Here is an 18,350-nt window from a genome sequence, read left to right on the forward strand (position 1 = left end):
TGATCAATAATCTCAGTAGACACCAGCTTTCCAGCCATCCCCTCCAAGGCACTCTACATGTCATGAAGCTTTCTAAGACTCTCCAAACCATCTGCCAGCTGAACAACACCAAATGACCTCTGTTGATGCCATATGGAACAGAAGAATCACTCATCCAGGCTCTGCCCACATTCTTGGCCCTTCAGATTATAAGATATAATAAAAATGGTTATTATTTGGGTTGTTATACTTGTTATACACTAACAGAGTTCTGGAAAACAGGAAAGGACTACAGAGAACAGCATGAAATATCTAAAGGATTGCTAGATAAATTTCTAGGTGCAAGGTTTTGAAAATGCAAATCTAGCATTGCCTATGTCCTAAAAGAATGTATTGGAGAAATGCATGAATCAGGCCCCCGAGGAAAGGCACAGAAAGAACGGACGTACTAAAGAGGAGATAGACAAAGCTATAACTGAATACAGGCTTGGATTAGCTATTGTTCTGATAGGAAAATATCTCCTAGGTAGGAATATACATTGTGGGGAGGCAAATGTGGATAAGATCTTTTAGAATTGGAGGTTTGGGGCAAATATAGACCTTAATTGATTTAATTTCTCTCAATAAGGGAAATGCCAAATCTAGAAGAGTTTTCTTGAAAAACAAAAGAATGGGCCAGAAAGGAAAGAAAGTCAAAGTGATAAAGTTGCCCAAACCCAGCAACTAGTGCTCATGCTAGGAGTTAGATAAGGAAAGATACCAACATGGGAAGCAGGGTAAACAGTCAGAAATTCAGCTGAGTCTCCCTGAAAGGAGTAGGAGATAAATGAAAGGAAAGAGAATATTGGAGGCATAGTTCATTAATGCAAAAAAAAGATGTAGCAGAAAGAAATGCTACTTGAGGTCAACCTACTCAAAAGGTATGGAAAGACTGTGTTCTGAGGAGCACACGTCACAGGGACTGGTCCTCTCGAAGCCTATAAGGATCCAGTCTTCAGGAGCATCCTTAGAAGACAGGGGTCTTACGACCTAAGCAATTCTCCATCAAGAGGCAGGGACAAGAGCCAACATGATATAGAACTAGAGTGTCTGTGCATTTTAGGGCAGTCTTTATTTTCTTATTTATCCCTAAAGGAATTTTGAAAAATCTATGACCCCTCACACATTTTCAATTTGACTGGGACAATTTTTCATCATAAGTTTAAAGATGGACAATTGACTTGGACAATTTCTCCAAGTCAACAAAGTTGGAAAGGGTGTAATTTCCAGAAGATTGTAGATAATGACATAAAATAAAAGCATTGCATCTTTTAGACATACTCAACGAAACTTAAATACAATGTAACTTGATACCAACATCATCATCCACTTAAAAATGTATGAATAATCTCTTCCTTCAACATTGTGAACATTTCACATCTTTTCTTTTCATCCTTAAATGTATGTTCCCATTCCAACCTCCCCCCCTCAGAATTTCATCTTCTTGTAACACATTTGAGTTTCAAAGTGTTTTATTGATTACCCTTGTCATATTATCACTGAAATTTGAAAAGTCATTTTAATGGGGCACCTGTGTGGCTCATTCGGTTAAGCGTCCGACTTCGGCTCAGGTCATGATCTCACAGTTCATGGGTTCGAGCCCCATGTTGGGCTCTGTGCTGACAGCTCAGAGCCTGGAGCCTGATTCAGATTCTGTGTCTCCCTCTCTGTCTGCCCCTCCCGTGCTGACGCTCTGTCTCTCTAAATAAATAAATAAATAAACAAACAAACAAACAAACATTGAAATGTCATTTTACTTCCTGTGACTATAAGGTCCTAAGTGTTTAAAAATACTCTCTTCTGGGTTGAGTTACTGTTACAATTAGTATCAGTACAATTGGTCAACACAACATAGATTACTAATTTTGATAACTATGCATAATAAAGATGAAAATTTTATTATAAACATAGGTCTTAATGAGATAAATGAGGCTTTGTATCCTTTTTAGCCTTTCTCATTAACTCATGTAGACATTATTGAATATTGACCTAATGCATGTTTTTATTTAATTTATTTTGTGTAGTTTAAGATTATTTATTTATTTTGAGAGAGAGAGAGAGTGAGGGTGAGCAGGGGAAGGGCAGAGAGAGGGGGAGAGAATCCCAAGCAGGGTCCTCATTGTCAGCACGGAGCCCAGTGCTTTCAGAGTTCAAACTCATGAACCATGAGTCAATGACCTGAGCGAATTCAAGAGCCAGATGCTTAACTAAGACACCCAGGTGCTCCAATGCATATTTTTAGATGTAAACCTGAAAAATTTTGTTCCATAAATCCATAGAGACAAATGGGAGTTTTTATAGCCATGCTGCTTGACTCTTTGAGTACACTCTGAATTGTGCAATCACATGGTGATCCATCATCAAACACTATCTTTTTAATTTTTTTTAATGTTTATTTCTTTTTGAGAGAGACAGAGACAGAATGCAAGTGGGTGAGGAACAGAGAGAGAGGGAGACACAGAATCCGAAGCAGGCTCCAGGCTCCGAGCTGTCAGCACTGAGCCCAACATGGGGCTCAAACCCACAAATCGATGAGATCATGACCAGAGCTGAAGTCGGACACTCAACCAACTGAGCCACCCAGGCGCCCCATCAGACACTATTTTTAATGATCTTCCAGCTGATAAATCCTCTCAATTGGTAGAAGAAAAGAAATGGAAACCACTTGACTTGCAAAAGCAATTGCTACCCAATCATTAGAGTTGCCCATTCACTATCTCAATTTCTGGGAAGAATTCCAAAAGTACTTTATCAAGACTTATCAAATAATTATTAATTATACCCATTGCTCTTTTACTTGGAATACCTTCGGTTATCCAAATTATGCAGACGGGATTAGGAAAATCAAAATATTATTAATTTCTTTGCCAATACAATTTTTAACAATATATTTGTGTGTGTTTCAAATATGTTTTATCAAAACCTTGAATCTACAGCTTTTGCTTGTTGAATTTATGGAAAACACCCACCTTATAACCTAATTGGCAAAGACAGTTCTTTCAGCCAAGCCAGTCAGTCAAGACAACTTTTCTCAATACAGAACTGACTTCATTTTTATTTTTTATTTAAAAACAAAAATTTTAACGTTTATTCATTTTTTGAGAGACAGAGTGTGAGTGGAGAAGGGGAAGAGAGAGAGGGAGACACAGAATCTCAAGCAAGCTCCAGGCTCTGAAATGACAGCATAGAGCCCAATGCGGGGCTCGAACACCTGGATCGTGAGATCATGACCTGAACTGAAGTCGGACACCCAAACAACTGAGCCACTCAGGTGCCTCCTAACTTCATTTTTGATTACGAAGTGTTTTGATATGTGTTTCAAGAAATGCCCCAAAATGCACTGACAAATAATTATACAAATCACTCTCTAAAGGAAAATGTTAAAACTATCAATAATAGAGAGCTAAAATAAAATTTGATTTATTAGTATATGTTTACTAAACTTTTAATAATGCAAAGTAACAGGCAGATAACATTGCAAATTTATTATAAATCCAGGAATGTGAAAAAAGGCATCGTATTCTTTCAGTAAATAGGTGGATATATGTATTGAAATTTGGTGTTCATTGTAAGGAGTAATTCAAATTTGAGAATAAAAATATCAGAAATCATTTGATTATTTTTAGTAGCTCTCATGATCAGACTTCCCTACATATTTAAAGAAGGAAAAAGTTATTTACTGCTTAAATCTAATTAGTCCAGCTGCTAGCAATTAATTTTATATTTTGCTAACAAGAAGTAGAAATTAGTATAAATATTTTATCAAATGTGTTGACAAAATAGGCTTGAACTGCTTTCTTAAATAATGTACTCCAAATCTGAAAAAAAAAAAATCATGTAAAACTTGGATCTGTGGATTTTATACAATATATCTTGCAAAATGTTGTCATTCTCAAAAGTATTCCAGCTACATTTAAAAGAATCATTATCGGGGTGCCCAGGTGGTTCAACAGGTGAAGCATCTGACTTCGACTCAGGTCATGATCTCACAGTTCGGAAGTTCAAGGTCCACGTCAGGCTCTGTGCTGGCAGCTCAGAGCCTGGAGCATGCTTTGGATTCCGTATCTCCCTCTCTCCTCCCCTCCCAACTCGTGCTCTGTCTCTCTCTCTCAAACATGAATAAACATTAAAAAAAAAAAAAAGAATCATTATCATTAACCTTTAGAATCTCTGGGTCTTCAAAGATGTTTTTCTCTGCGATGAATGACATAACCTAGGTTTGAGTGTGAGATATAGTTGAAGGGAATTGCTTGCATTTAAATATGTGCCCCAAAAGCCATTTTGAGTGTTTGATTTGTCTTACCAGTTCTCTTTTTACTTTGTCAAAGGAAAATGTCCCTCAAGAGCCATGCACAATTTGGAAGTAAATAGAGATGGAAGAAATATGATAAATTTAAATCTTTCAAAACCACCCCTCCAACACACACATATAAGCACACACAGGTACACACACATGCACACACACTCACACACACACTACCATTCTACTATATATCCCCATAGTGGGAACACACAATTTCTGGGGTGTCAGGGTGGCCCAGTTGGTTAAGCATCTGACTCTTGGTTTTGGCTCAGGTCATGATTTCGCTGTTTGTGGGACTGAGCCCCACATCGGGCTGTGCACTGACAGTGCGGAGCCTGCTTAGGATTCTCTCTCTTTCCCGCTCTCTCTGCCCCACCCTTGCTCTCTCTCTCTCTCTTCCCAAAATAAATATATGAACTTTAAAATAACACACACACACACACACACACACACACACACACACACACACACAATTTCTAATGCCTTTCTCAACAGAAATATGTAAGAAAAATCACAGAAATAATTCAAAGAGGCCTATGGGTCTGTGGTTCAGGGATGAAGGTTTCTTCTTTGGTCTCCCCAATCCTCCAAAGTTTTACACAGCAGGGCAATGCACTATAAGATGTGGGATGGGGGTTGGGGGAATATGGCCTTCTTTTGGAAAGTAATAGAAGGGATGTTAGAAACTGTGTATTATTGAGAGGATAATTTTTAGGAAAGAAATAAAAACTGGAGATCTAGAAATTGATTCCGTTAAAAGTATATGTGTTTGCATTTCTCCTAGAAAATCTTTGGGAACCTGGACAATACAGTGTCTTTAAAGTGGTTTGAAGACATGTAGCCAAAGTCACTTCAAGCAGCCCAAATCAATGTAGCCTGGGGTGGCAGAAACGGTGTTTAGGGAGGGTGGCTAGAAATTAAGAAATGTTTAAAATGCTGAATGGGAAAGTGTGCAAACCAAGCAAGTTGTTGGAAAAGGATTATAAATGCCTGACTTTGCAGGAAGAAGTAAATGTATCAAATGCCCTCCTATGAAAAAGGAGACATTTTTCTCCCATATGTGGTAAACATCATGCCACAGTTAACCCATGGTAGATGATTTCTCCCAGTGAATATATGATCACAAAGCCTTGTGGACGATGGACAACTAAATTAAACAGACATCCTACCCATGGATGCCGTCAAGATGGTGTCTGTTCCCCACCCTCTTCTGTTCAACTGCAGATAAGTTAAGGCCTTCAGCAACCCTAAGACAGAGTCCCAGCATGAAATGTTGCCTGGAATTCCTGCCTAACGGATTGAGGATTGGCCTGTTTTCACTTTCTGTGAATGCAGGGGTAATGCTGTGATACTATTGTGTATCCAAGGTACTACCTCTTTCAAGTATGGTTGGGAAAGACCAGTACAAATTGAGAAGCCTAGAAGGAACCCCTCTCAAAGCTGGAGAGACAGCCTGGACTATAGCTTTCCAAGGTAACATGACCACACGCACACTGGGATGAGACCCTTCTGACTAAGATGAGCAGAAGAAGAAAACTGAAGAGAATTCTATTAACCTAAGTATTTGGGACTTGGAATTTTTCCTACAGGAAAAGACTGGGGTTTTTTTTCTTTAATTTTATTTTCTCCCACAGAACTTAATAATGAAACAGACTATTTCTCTAAATTTTGTACATCTTTATTTTTCTCATCTGGAAAGTACAGATGATCTTTATGTTACCATTTAGGTGCACTGCAGCCTCTGGTTATCTATATTGGACAACATATATGCGAGAAACTGAAGAGTAGGAAATAGAACAGGAAAGCAAATTTTGAGCTTTAGTTATAAAACCTCCTTAGAGATAATTTATTAAATGTAATATCATGAGTCATTTCCAAGCCTTCTGGAATCAGAGTCTAAATGTCCCACTGTGATTCCAGAAGGATCTGCAAAGAGGTAGGGGTTGTTATTTGCAGAATGACTTCATGAAGGTGGGAAAGAACTTCCCCACTGGCAGCTGACCTCCTCCCCCAAGGGGCTCAGGCACACTCTTGCCTGACCACAGCCCCCAATAGATAAGGCCAATAGCACAGTAGGGCAAGAACTGTGACAGTACTTGGTCCCCACTCCTACTGTCCTCTGTGCAGGGATTTCAGTGACACGCCTCTGCTGGCTTCACTCCCTACCTCCCTGTGTCATCCTCCTGAGAGGGTAGGGATGAGTTCATGAGTTTGGAAGAAGGAACTGAGTATGCTAAGCTTAGCCCCTGTCTCTCTTCTCTTAGGGAGTATCCCTCAGGTCTGAGCTCTGTCACAAGGTAGGTGCTTGTCCTTCAGGTGAGGCCTGAGGCTGACCAGCTGTGCCTAGGACAGGGAGGGGAAATTTAGCTGTGAGATAAAGTTTTAACTAGTTTGCTTAGCCACAGAGCCAAAGCTACATTCCCTAATCAGTTTTATTAGACTAAAGGTGCTATTTTAAACTAAAATCAAAAGTAATTGATGGAATGAAAAGATAAATGAATATAACATCTACCCACATGAAGCTGAGTCAAGGACTCAAAGGTACAGGTGAGAGTCAATTTATTCAATAGAGAGTCCCTTAGAAGTCATTTTAAAGTAAATCAATTTTTGTAAGTTAAGTCTTCTCTTACCTCCCACATAGCTAATCCTTTATTCCCAGATAGATTAATCATCAATGTTCATTAATTTCCTATTGGTGGCTCCTGACATTTAAGCCTTAAATTTTTCCATACTCACCAAGTAGTTAAATTATCTTAACAAACAATTCGTTAGGTGACTGGGGGCGGGCTCTTTAGCAAAGCATGCTGTGAGCTCTTAAGGGAGAGCAAGTCTTTAGTGAATAAAGCAGTTGACTTAGTCAGAAGAGTGTCACCGATTACTCATGGGCTGTCTCATCTCACCCTCACAACAAGCCACTTAGAGGTGGGGAGACGAAGTAACTTGCCCAAGTTGTCATATCCAGTAAGTAGCACTGTCAGGGTCTGAACCTTGATATGCCTCCAAACCCCCCACTCAGTCCACTATCCCACAACACCTATATTCATAGAAATCCATACTACCAAGATTGGAAGAAGTCTTGCAAACACTTGTCTACTGCTGATGTCCTCCAGGGCATGACTTGTCTTGTCTCAGGGATGGGGAGTTCCTAAGGTGGCCCCTTCCATTGCAGGGCAGAGTTATTATTCCCCAATTCCTTTTTACATAGAATGTCCTATAGATTTGGCCTGCTGGCCTAGGGTCCTTTTTCCTTTCAGGTCCCCAAAACACAGGACTGTGGAGGGAGCAGAGTGTCCATCCTTAGATTAAACATCCTCTCCTCCTCCAACTATTTCCCACATATCTTGATCTTCAGCCTGGCCCCCATCCTTTTAGAAGTCTCCTCGGAGCCCAATCATTGCCAGTGATACATCTGGGGTCTGGAATTGGACACAACATTCCAGGATGCAGGAGACCAGTGCAGAGTCGTGTGCTAGATTATCACTGCCCTCCTTGTAAGCATTGTCCTACCATGTATTATTACTGTGTGTGGTGGGGGTAGGGGTGGGGGCCAGGAAGAGCACTGTTCCTCTGCTCGAGAGCCTCCACAGTACAAACAATGCTTTTACCAAATTGCACTTCCTGAAACGCCAGCATCCCAGAGTAAGTGAACAAGTGCTTTAAGAATAAAAAAGATTTGGGGTGCCTGGGTGGCTCAGTCAGTTAAGCGTCCGACTTCGGCTCAGGTCATGATCTCACGGTTCATGGGTTCAAACCCCGCATCGGGTTCTGTGCTGACAGCTCGGAGCCTGGAGCCTACTTCAGATTCTGTCTCCCTCTCTCTCTGCCCCTCCCCTGCTCGTGCTGTCTCTCTCTGTGTCTCAAAAATAAGTAAATGGAAAAAAAAAATTTTTTTAAAGAATAAAAAGGATTTGTTGCGTCCACATAAGTTTGGAATATACTGCTTCATATCCATTCATTAATAAATCCTTATTGAGGGCCTAGTGTATAAGAGGTACTATTCTCGTCACTAGATGTATATCCATGAACAAAACAAACCCAAATCTCTGTCTATGGAAGCTACAGATCAGACAAGAAATACCATGAATGTGTGAGGACCTTTTAGAAGACTTCCTCAATCTAAGGACATAGGCTTAATTCCCTTTATGTCAAGACACCCCCAATATAGGATCCTGCTATAATTATTAACATCCTAGGGAACTGTACTGGGTCACAAATTTGGGAAACACACACTTATACCACTGAACACAAATCACCTTGCCTTCAGCCAGTGTATCTCCTTATGTCACTACCGTCCTGTATGGAAACATTCTAATGTAAAAAGAAGCTAAAGATCAGCCAAAAAATATTATAAGCACAGCAAGCCCAACCCATAGGAGGGCTCAGAGGACCCCACAGAGCATGTGAGGAGGAAAGGGATCTTATCAGGAAGCTAATAACAAATATGCAGAGGAATGCAGGACAGATGAGGAGAGGGAAGCCAGTGAGGGACCGAATTCTGAGAGAGGAGCTGTGGATTGGGCTCAGCTCCCAGGCAAAAAGCATCAGTAACCCAGGTAGTCAGACCTGGGGATGGGCAGGATTTAGCCATGGAAGCAGAAGGACCAGATTAGGAATTCCACTGCAAACAAGATCAGGATGAGGAAAAAACCAGAACGGACCAAGCACCCCCAGGAAATCAGCTACATAGTACACAAGGTCCAGGTTCCTGACAGCCCAGGGAGCTCCCCCCAGGATTCTGACACCAGACCACAGAAAAGACACCCTCCCCCTTTGCCTCCTGGTAGAATGACTGCTTCCAAACCCCCCTTGCTACCTTTTACACTCCAACATAACTCTTCAGTTTTAGGCCTTTTCTTTAACCCTGGTACTGCCAGGCAAAAGGGCACAAAAGTAACAAAAAAGGCATCATAGGCACCTGTAGCCCTGCTCAAAAATTCCTCCAGGCTCCCCTCTCCCCCACTACTACCTTCCGTATCCTCGCTCATTGTTTCCTTGATGTTTTCACCCACTTTGGACCCATGTTCCCATGTTCCACAGGGTCCCTCTGGAACTCAAGAACTCAGTTTGGAATGCCGGCCCCAGCTGGCACCACCACCTGCCCCTGTACGTGACGGTCAACATCTGCACATCGACTTCAAGCGTCAGCCCCAGCACCCCATCTTTCCCCTCATCCCAGGCTCCTCGGACAGAGTGGCCTTTGCAGACTCTCTGGGTTGGGAGGGTCAGAATGCCTGGGGCCAGCTCCTCTGACCAGCAGGTGAGCCAGGTTGGAAGAACCTGTACCCTGTGCAAAATGAGCCAGACACACAGGAGAGAGAAAAAGGAAGCCTCTGGGCTCCGTAGAGAGGCTGAGTTTAGAGAGAAGCTGATATGGGAAGGGACTTGCTATTTGTGGAAGGCTTTTATTTGGTGGTGGGAAAAGAATGGCAAATATGTAACACAATATTTCTGTAACTATAAATAACATGTAAATACCTTTCATAATGAAAACCGTATGCAATCTGCTTTTCTGGGAGACTTTTACAATAGGAAAAGGCAAGAGAGGGAAATAACATATATTTAACTCATACTATGTGCTAAGCTCTTTCCATATGTCATTTGCTTAATCCTCTCCTTTCACTTCTGACGGGGTTGGGGGGGGTTCACTTTATATATGAAGGAAATGAGGACTTTTAGAGGTTCAGGAACTTGGCCAAGGTCTCACTGTGAACCACAGTTTGCAAGTAGATCTGTCTGATTCCAAAGCCCTCGTTTTTCTAGAATCAAGCAGGAGCCTGACTAAAGGTAGGGGCTGGACTATATGACCTTTCCAGATTCTCTTCTGTTTCCAGGACTTCTGGAATTGGCTAATTCCCTGCAGGTGCCCTAAGTCTTTCAGGACAATATGCACCCATATTGTGTACTGTGGGCAATAACCACACAGGGAAGATTTAAGGTGGTAGGAACAATACTGAAAGTGCAGCTGGGAAATGCCAGCTTCTGCCACAGCCTTGCTGTGTGACCTTGGGTAAGTCTCTTCCCTCTCTGGGCACCCGTTTTCACATCTGGAACATGCAGATTGGGGCTAACTGGGGAAGCCTCAAGCTCTGACAGTCCTGTCTGCTAGGTGCTGGAGTTCACTTTGGTGGTCTGAAGAGGGTGTCCTCCAAGATAGGGCCCAGTGCCTCACCCCCCTCCACTCGCACCCCTACAGGCTACATACACGAGTGCCCCTCCCCACAGCCCAGCTTGCACTGACCTGTACCTCCCGGGTCAGGGCCAGCTCCAGCAGCTGGCCAAAGTGCCGGCCCAGTGTGCTCAACGTTTCACTCACACAGGCCTTCATCGACTTCAGGACGTGCTCATTCTCCACCTGGAGGCACCTGGGGAAAAGAAACCATGGAGTGGACCACTGGAAGGGGCAGGTATTCAGCTCAGAGCCATTGCAGAAGTCAGATCTGGGCCTGTCGCAGGCCTGGTGGTAATGTGAGTAACCTAGGAAGAACTCATCAGCTCCAGGGGAGCCAGAGATGGAATATTCAATAGCTTGCTTGTACTCTGGCCGCCTCGTGTTCAGAGAAGTGCTGGCCAGAAATGGGACCTAACAGTCCATGTTCCTAGGAAGAAAGGCCATCAGAAAGTGATCAAATCCATACCTCTGAGCTTCTCCTTGAGAGAAGTGAGCCCAGTGCTCACTTTCAAAGTGTAAGGCAATACCTGTGACCTTTAAAAAATGGCTATCTCGGGCGCCTCAGTGGCTCAGTTGGTTGAGCATCTGACTTTAGCTCAGGTCATGATCTCACAGCTCATGGGTTCAAGCCCCGCGCTGGGCTCTGTGCTGACAGCTCAGAGCCTGGAGCCTGCTTCGGATTCTGTGTCCCCCTCTCTCTGCCTCTCCCCCTACTCATGCTCTGTCTGCCTCTCTCTCTCAAAAATAAATAAACATTTAAAAAAATTTTTTAATGGCTGTCTAGGGGCACCTGGGTGTCTCAGTTAGTTGAGCCTCCTTCTCTTGGTTTCAGCACAAGTCATGATCCCAGGGTCATGGGATCGAGCCCCTTGTCCAGTTCCAAGTTGAGCATTGCACCTGTTTGGGATTCTCTTTTTCTCTCCTACCCTCTGCCCCACTCCCCCTCTTTCGTGCTTGCTCTCTCTCTCTCTCTCTCTCAAATTAAAAAACCAACCAAAAAAAAAAGTTATAAATTTTCTCCCCAGGCAAGAAGAATATGGGGTGGATCAGGTTTAAATTTATCCCTGTGGCCTGAGAATGTTCCACTGGAAGGGCAAAGACCCCCTGGGCGTGCTGGGGGATGCCAAGCCCTATGTTTCTCTTACAGGGCATGGGGTTGGAAAAAGTAAGGGAGAGTGTTAACATACACCTGGGTGTGTATACATGTGAGGCTGTGTCTGTATGTGTCTGAGTGTAAACGTATATATGTTTATGTGTGTGAGATACAGAGAAAAGAGTGTGAGTGTATTTCTGTGAGCGCACGAGTGTGTGTTTATATATCTGTGTATGGGCAGGTACGTGTCTGTGAAATCCTTGTCTATGTGTATGTGAGTACAGGGTGTGAGTGTTTGCTTTCACCTGGCCTTGACTTTGCGGGTAGAGTGGAGGCTTCCCAAAGCTATGGGAAACCTTTTTCTTTTTCTTTTTTACAAGCCCTCAATAATCCTCTTACTTTCTATGCCTGGGCCTCTCTCTTCTTTTACATTCTCTTTGGACCTTAAAATGGGCAGAAAATCCCAAGGGAGTCTTTCAAGGTTGTTGATAAGCGTCAGCAAAAGGAAACTCTCAGACCACCACCAGGCCTTCCCACTTTCACTCTCCCTCTGGAAGAAGATGCCACCCCCTTCCTGTGCGTGAAGGCAGGCTGTCCAGTCTTACCCAGCTTCCAGATTTACCTCTCTGTGACCGCTGAGAGCTCTGAGCATTTCTCCATCAGCAGTTTCTCAATCTGTAGAAGAAATAGATCAAGTTTACTCAACCCAACAAGCATTGGTTGAAGATCAACAACTATATGGGGCCTTCTGGGGTATAAAGATGAAGAATCAAATCATCCGATTTTGCAAATAGATACATAAACTGTAACACAGTGTCGTATGGATGGCAAAAGACACCATCATCAGCTGTTTGAGAGCTCAAAACAGAAAACAAGCACTTAGTTAACGCTGGGGGATCTAAGAAGCTTCAGAGAGGAAGGGACATTTGAGCTGGGCTTCAAAGGATGAATAGAAGTTTACTATCTGTAAAGTGGGACAAGGAAAAGGGTAAAGCACTAAGATGGGAAGTGAAAGCCAGAGGGGGATTTTCAATGGTTCACTATGGGCTTGGAAAAGATTCAACATCAGAGGCTTTGGAATCAGAAAAACCTAGACTGAATTCTTACACCACTCACTGCATAACTCTGGGCAAAGTACTTAGGATTTCTGGGTTTGTTTCCTCATGTATAAAGGAAGGACAATAATACTAACCAATATTTTTCATCAACTATTTTAATGCATTAGTCCTCACAACACAACTATGAAAAAAAATACTATTATTATACTCATCAGGGTGATGGAACTGGGGCACAGAGAAGGTAAGTAACTTGCGAAGGTCACACAGCAGGGCTGATATTTGAACCCAGACAGTCTGACATTCCAGTGGGTATACTGAACCACTGTATGGCTTCTCACAGTGGTTATGTCTGCTTCTCATGCAGTAGAGGTTAAATGAGATGTGTGCAAAAACACCTAGCTCGATGCCTAGTGCATGGTAGGTACTCAGGAAAGGTCCTCACTCTCTTCCCTGATTTTTGGAAGGAGGAGGAGGCCCTGGAGCAGGAAAAGTTCAAACTCCACACACTTCACACCCACCCTTCTAGAAGGTACCTCCCTTCCAAGTGCCCGCGCACGCCCAGCCCCGGGCAGCTGACCTGGCCCATCTCCTGCGAGGAGCTCCTGCTGACAGCGCTGTACTCGCTGACCATGGAGCGGGCATGGCAAGTCAGACGCACACTCATGCTGTGGACGCGTGCCCAGCGGTCCTGGGCCAGCTTCTGCCCGATCCTGCGCAGCTCAGTGCTGATGACCCAGCCCCTCTTGAGAAGCAGCTGCAGGGGGTCTCCGGGGCCAGGGCCGCCAGCCAGGATGAGGTCGCTCTGTGCATCTTCCTCCAGGCTGATGGGCTTCGCCTGCAGGACGCACATGCACTCACACTCGGTCATGAGCTTCAGGTCCTCCATCCAGCGCTGGACCGAGTCCACCTGCATCAGGTGCAGCCTGCAGCCGGGAACAGCACCACGATGGCTGTCAACACTCCACGATTTCCAAAGGTTTCCGTTTCAGGCCATCTGATGTTGACTAAACATCTACTCTATGCTCATCACTGTTTCTTGTGTTCACTTACCTTAACCCTCTTGTTTTCCATTATCTCCAATTTGCAGATAATAAGACTGAGGCACAGAAGTCTGGGGAGCAGATGACCGGACAAACAACAGGCAATGAAGTCTGGCACAGTAGCAGATGATATTTACAATAAGAAGAAAATGGAGGGGTGCCTAGGTGGCTCAGTCGGTTAAGGGTCCGACTCCTGATTTCAACTTAGGTCATTATCTCTCGGTCCGTGAGTTCACGACCCACGTCAGGCTCTGAAGAGCCTACTTGGGATTCTCTTTCTCCCTCTCTCTATCTGCCCCTCCCCTGCTCTCTCTCTCTCTCTCTCTCTCTCAAAATAAATAAATAAACTTTTTAAAAAAGAAGAAGAAGCAAATGGAAATAGCCTACATATCAAATATTGGTTATGTTGTTATGTAAGCTATCGTACAGCTACACGGCTATCTAGATGGTATGCACTTATTGGAAATAATGCTTTCAAAGGGTGCTCCAAAACTAACATGATTAGAAAGGGGATAGAGAAGCTGGACAAACATACGATCATTGTGTTCTAGAGATAGAGGATGGAAGCAACCTGACAGAAGAGCTTCTAAGAGGCAAGGAATGAACTAGTCACTCACTCACTGATGCATTCACTCCATAAACACTTCAGCGGACAGCTATTATTTCTGTCCTTCTAGCAACCTTCCTCCTCCTTCTGTCAATAACAAAGGCAAGTTACATGCTGCCTCCTGGTGAGACAGCCCAGGCTTCAGCTGTTCCTTCCTCCCAAACATAAGGGTTATGAGCTGCTGAATCACAGCACCTGGGACCAGCACGTGGCACAGAGGACGTGTGTGGTGCTGGGCAGGGAAAAGCTCTGGACCCCTCCAGCGGGACACACTCACACCCCCTTCCTTCAGGCCTGGACCCAGAAGAGCCATGTAAGAGCTAGGAAGGGAGAAAAAGAGAATCGGTGCCACCAACTGCCTCCGGCCCGGGCCCTTCCCGGGAGGCCTGATTAAATCCCAGACTCACATTTTTGTCACCCCTTCCACTCCCATCTCACATGGAGGCATACTCTATTCTTGTTCTTTAAGATCTTTAAGAATTAGAAAGAAAGTGGGATTTCAGAAGCTGTGTTAATTAAAATCCCAGTTGATTTATCGCTTGGCTGGTAAGAGAAATGGAATGACAAAACTATTGATTTCTCTAGTATCTGCGTTATTTGTGCCTATGAGTGTCTGTGTTTGTGGATATGAACTCATTTGGGTGTCTGTCTATATTATCTGTATGCCGATGTCTGGGTGTCTGGCTTGGAACTTGTATATCTCTACCTGCGCAAGTAGTGAGCTGATTGTGTGTGTTTACAAGCCTTGCATCAGATAAACTCGATGACTAAGAACAGCTTGGATGCGGCTTGAGCGTGGGCTGCATTTCATGACTCAATCCCAAAGAAGAAAAGTATAGACAAAGTAACTTTGCGGTGGAGAACCCTGATACATCACCACCCTACTCAAGTGATCAAAACGCACCTCACTGCTGACCAGCCATGCTGACAGCATGTGCTTCTGATATGATGCGATGAGAAGGGCTTCTTCCCCCAAAACACATAACCTTAGTCTCATCATGGGAAAGGCATCATGGACCGACTGAGGGACATTCTACAAAATAGCTGACCGAGTACTCCTCAAAACTGTCAGCATCATCAACAACAAGGAAACACTGAGAAACTGTCATAGAGTAGAGGAGACAAAGGAGACGTGATGATTAATTATAACAGGATATCCTGGATGGAATCCTGAAATAGAAAAGCACCTTCGTGGAAAACTAGTGGAAGCCGTATAAAGTCTGGGGCTTAGTTAATAGTAACAGACCAATGGTTCTTCCACTGTGATAAATGTACCATGTTCACTGAAGGTGTTAGCAATCAGGGGGACTGGGTGTGGGGTATACAGGAACAGTCTGTTCTATCTTTGCAACTTTCTGTAAATCCAAAACTATTTAAAAAATTTAAGTTTCTTTATAAAAAAAATGATGCTTGGGGAGAAATGTGGACTCCAGCTGACAGGTCTGAGGGTTCCTTATTTCATTCCCCCCCAGGAGGAACTGCACTTCTGTTTGCTTCTTCCCCAACCAGAAGCACAGGCGGAGACCGGATGTCTCTCTGGCGTTGTGTCATGAGCCTCACAGAAAGGAGACCTAGAGAAGCCAAGCCCCAGTGGACACGTGGAAGCTGGCCAAGGAGCCAGGAGTGGAAAACTCCCTCAAAGAACCTGGAAGTGGAAGGAAATGGGGTCCCCAGTTGGTTTAGGGGATGAAAGCTGTTCTCGGGTGAAAGGAGCATGGCAAACCTGATGGGCTCTGTCTTCCAGTTGGTCCCATGATCTTCCCTGGAGCCCACCAACAGGTGCATCCCAGGCAGGCCTCCGGGGTCCGCATCATCCGTGCTTAGCTACCTCAGGGACATTCGCTCTGGTGGAGTCAGGCCTTCAGGTGGCCCATGATGATCCTGCTCCCTCCTTAGCTGCCTGAATAGGCTTTGAACCAGAGCTTCCTTGGGTTGGAACAGACTACTACATCAGAGCCTTGAGCATAAGAAAATGCCCAGGCCAACAAGGCTTGCACATTAACATGTGGAGGGCATAAAGAGCTGGCTCTGATGCTTATAATCTGTGTGGCTGAAGGCAAGCAGCTCCTGATTTTTTTTTCTTTTTCTTAATTTTTTTGAGATAACATATGTACATAAAGATGAACAAATTATATCAAGCTACAATTTGATGAATTTTCATAAGGTCAACACACTCGTGTATCCAGGAATCAGATGAGAAATATCACCAGCATCCCTGTAGTCTCCCTTGTGCCCCCTTCTGGTCACTCCCCAACCAGGATAACTGGTATCCTGACTTTTTTTTTTTTTTTTTTTTTAACAACGTACATTAATCTTTTCATTACATTTCTTAACCTCTCTGAGCCTCAATCTCTTTATCTGTAAAAATATAATAGAACCTTCCATATAAGGTAGATGAGATAATTAAATCAAATGGTGAATGTGAAGGACTTAGGACATCACATGGCATAAAGAAATGTTCAAAAATGTTAGTTCTCTGCTTCCCTTCCCCCATGTAACGCTTGAACACCTACAGTAATTACTGTAAAAATGGCTAGAATTTATTGAGTACATTCCACATGTTGAGCACTATGCTAAGTGCTTTACATGAGTTGTTTGATTTACTCTTCAAGACAAGTGTCTGAGCAAGTATTATTATTGTCCCCATTTTACAGATGAGGAAATGGAGACGCAAGGAAGTAAAATCACTCAGGGGAAAAGTAGTAGCTCTGACACTGAAACGTTATCTCTATCACTCCAGAGTCACTCCAGAGTCTACACTTAACTCCTTTGTTTTACTGCTTCCCACTCTGGCCACCCATCAAAACAAAACCAAAACCAAAACAAAAACAAAAACAAAAAACAAAAACAAAAACAAAACACACACATATACAAAAAGAAGAAGAAGAAGTCGACAGAGAGGAGCGGAGAGCAAGAGGAGACAGCCTTCACACTGGGACCCAGGAAAGGCAATGTTCCCAAGCAAGGACTTCTGGGGCTGGTTATGAGCAATAGGAAGATGAAAGGGAGCTGTGAGCCACTGACTCTGCCTAAAGCTCTGTGGTAGAGGGTGGACCAGGATCCTGGGACCCAGAGCTGCGATTGCTGCTTTCAGGCCAAACCCACTCCAGCCTGCCCCACTGCAGAAGCCGCCTTCCAGGGTGACAGCCACAGAGATGAGGACAGACAGGGGCGCCTTTGGGGAAAGCAGAATCTGGTTTTCTTTAAGAATGGGCTTAAAATAACTTCCATTTCTAGAGATTGTTTAAACAGATACCTCCTCTTCTCCCCCAAGGAGCAAACAAACATACTGAGAAGAATAAACTGAGAAGATTAGTAAGCCCATGGATCCCTGCCTCCTCTTAACCCCATCCAGTGACTGGGCCTCAGGTCCCATCAAGCAGGCCCCTTAGGTCCAGGGCCAAGTCCAACAGGGCTGGGAGGACATCAAGAGGTTTGGACCCCCTAGCAGGTGGAAGGGAAAGTGGGCTGGCTGCTCAAGACAAGTATATGCCTCCCATTCAGCCTGACTTTACCCAGTATGCTTTGCACCCAAGCTGCCCAAGTTATAACTAAACCATTGGGATGATAATAGAATTGTGTTTAGAGAAAAAAAAAAAAAAAATATATATATATATATATATACATATATATATGTATACACACACACACACACACACACACACACACACACACTTACATACATACATACATAGCAGCTCAGAAGGCAGAGGAAAAGGGAAGGTAAACAAAAACCACTAGTAATAATAATTAGTATTTATTGGACCCTTAGAGTACCCCAAGGGTTGTGCAATTATCATGCATTATTTTATTCTCACAATAACTTGATTAAGTGTACTTTTTCCTTGTCTCCACTTTACAGATGAAAATACAGAGGTGCAGAAGACTTACATGACTTAAGAGAGCCAGAGCTCCCCACAGGCAACCCGATTCCAAAGCCTATCTCCCTACTGGCCACACTCTATAGTTCCTCCACCAGTCCCTATCTCCCACCAACTTTGAGATGTCCTCAAAGGCAGGTACTGACTTAGCTCAGCATCACCAGCACTCAGCACAAGGCCT

General features: G+C 43.7%; 1 protein-coding gene across 1 annotated transcript in view; it reads right to left on the reverse strand.

The window, feature by feature from the left end:
• The window catches only part of INSC (INSC spindle orientation adaptor protein), a 128,657-nt gene that overhangs the window by 54,332 nt on the left and 55,975 nt on the right, over window positions 1–18,350 (reverse strand). Inside the window, exons 3-5 of the mRNA XM_019456409.2 lie at window positions 13,219–13,564; window positions 12,206–12,258; window positions 10,560–10,683 (exon numbers count right to left, since the gene is read on the reverse strand). Coding sequence (XP_019311954.2) covers window positions 10,560–10,683; window positions 12,206–12,258; window positions 13,219–13,564 — 523 coding nt within the window. The remainder of the gene's footprint in view (window positions 1–10,559; window positions 10,684–12,205; window positions 12,259–13,218; window positions 13,565–18,350) is intronic.

The sequence above is a fragment of the Panthera pardus genome, unplaced genomic scaffold (genome assembly GCF_024362965.1).
Source record: "Panthera pardus isolate Hobbes unplaced genomic scaffold, ASM2436296v1 HiC_scaffold_12, whole genome shotgun sequence".
Lineage (NCBI taxonomy): Eukaryota > Metazoa > Chordata > Mammalia > Carnivora > Felidae > Panthera > Panthera pardus.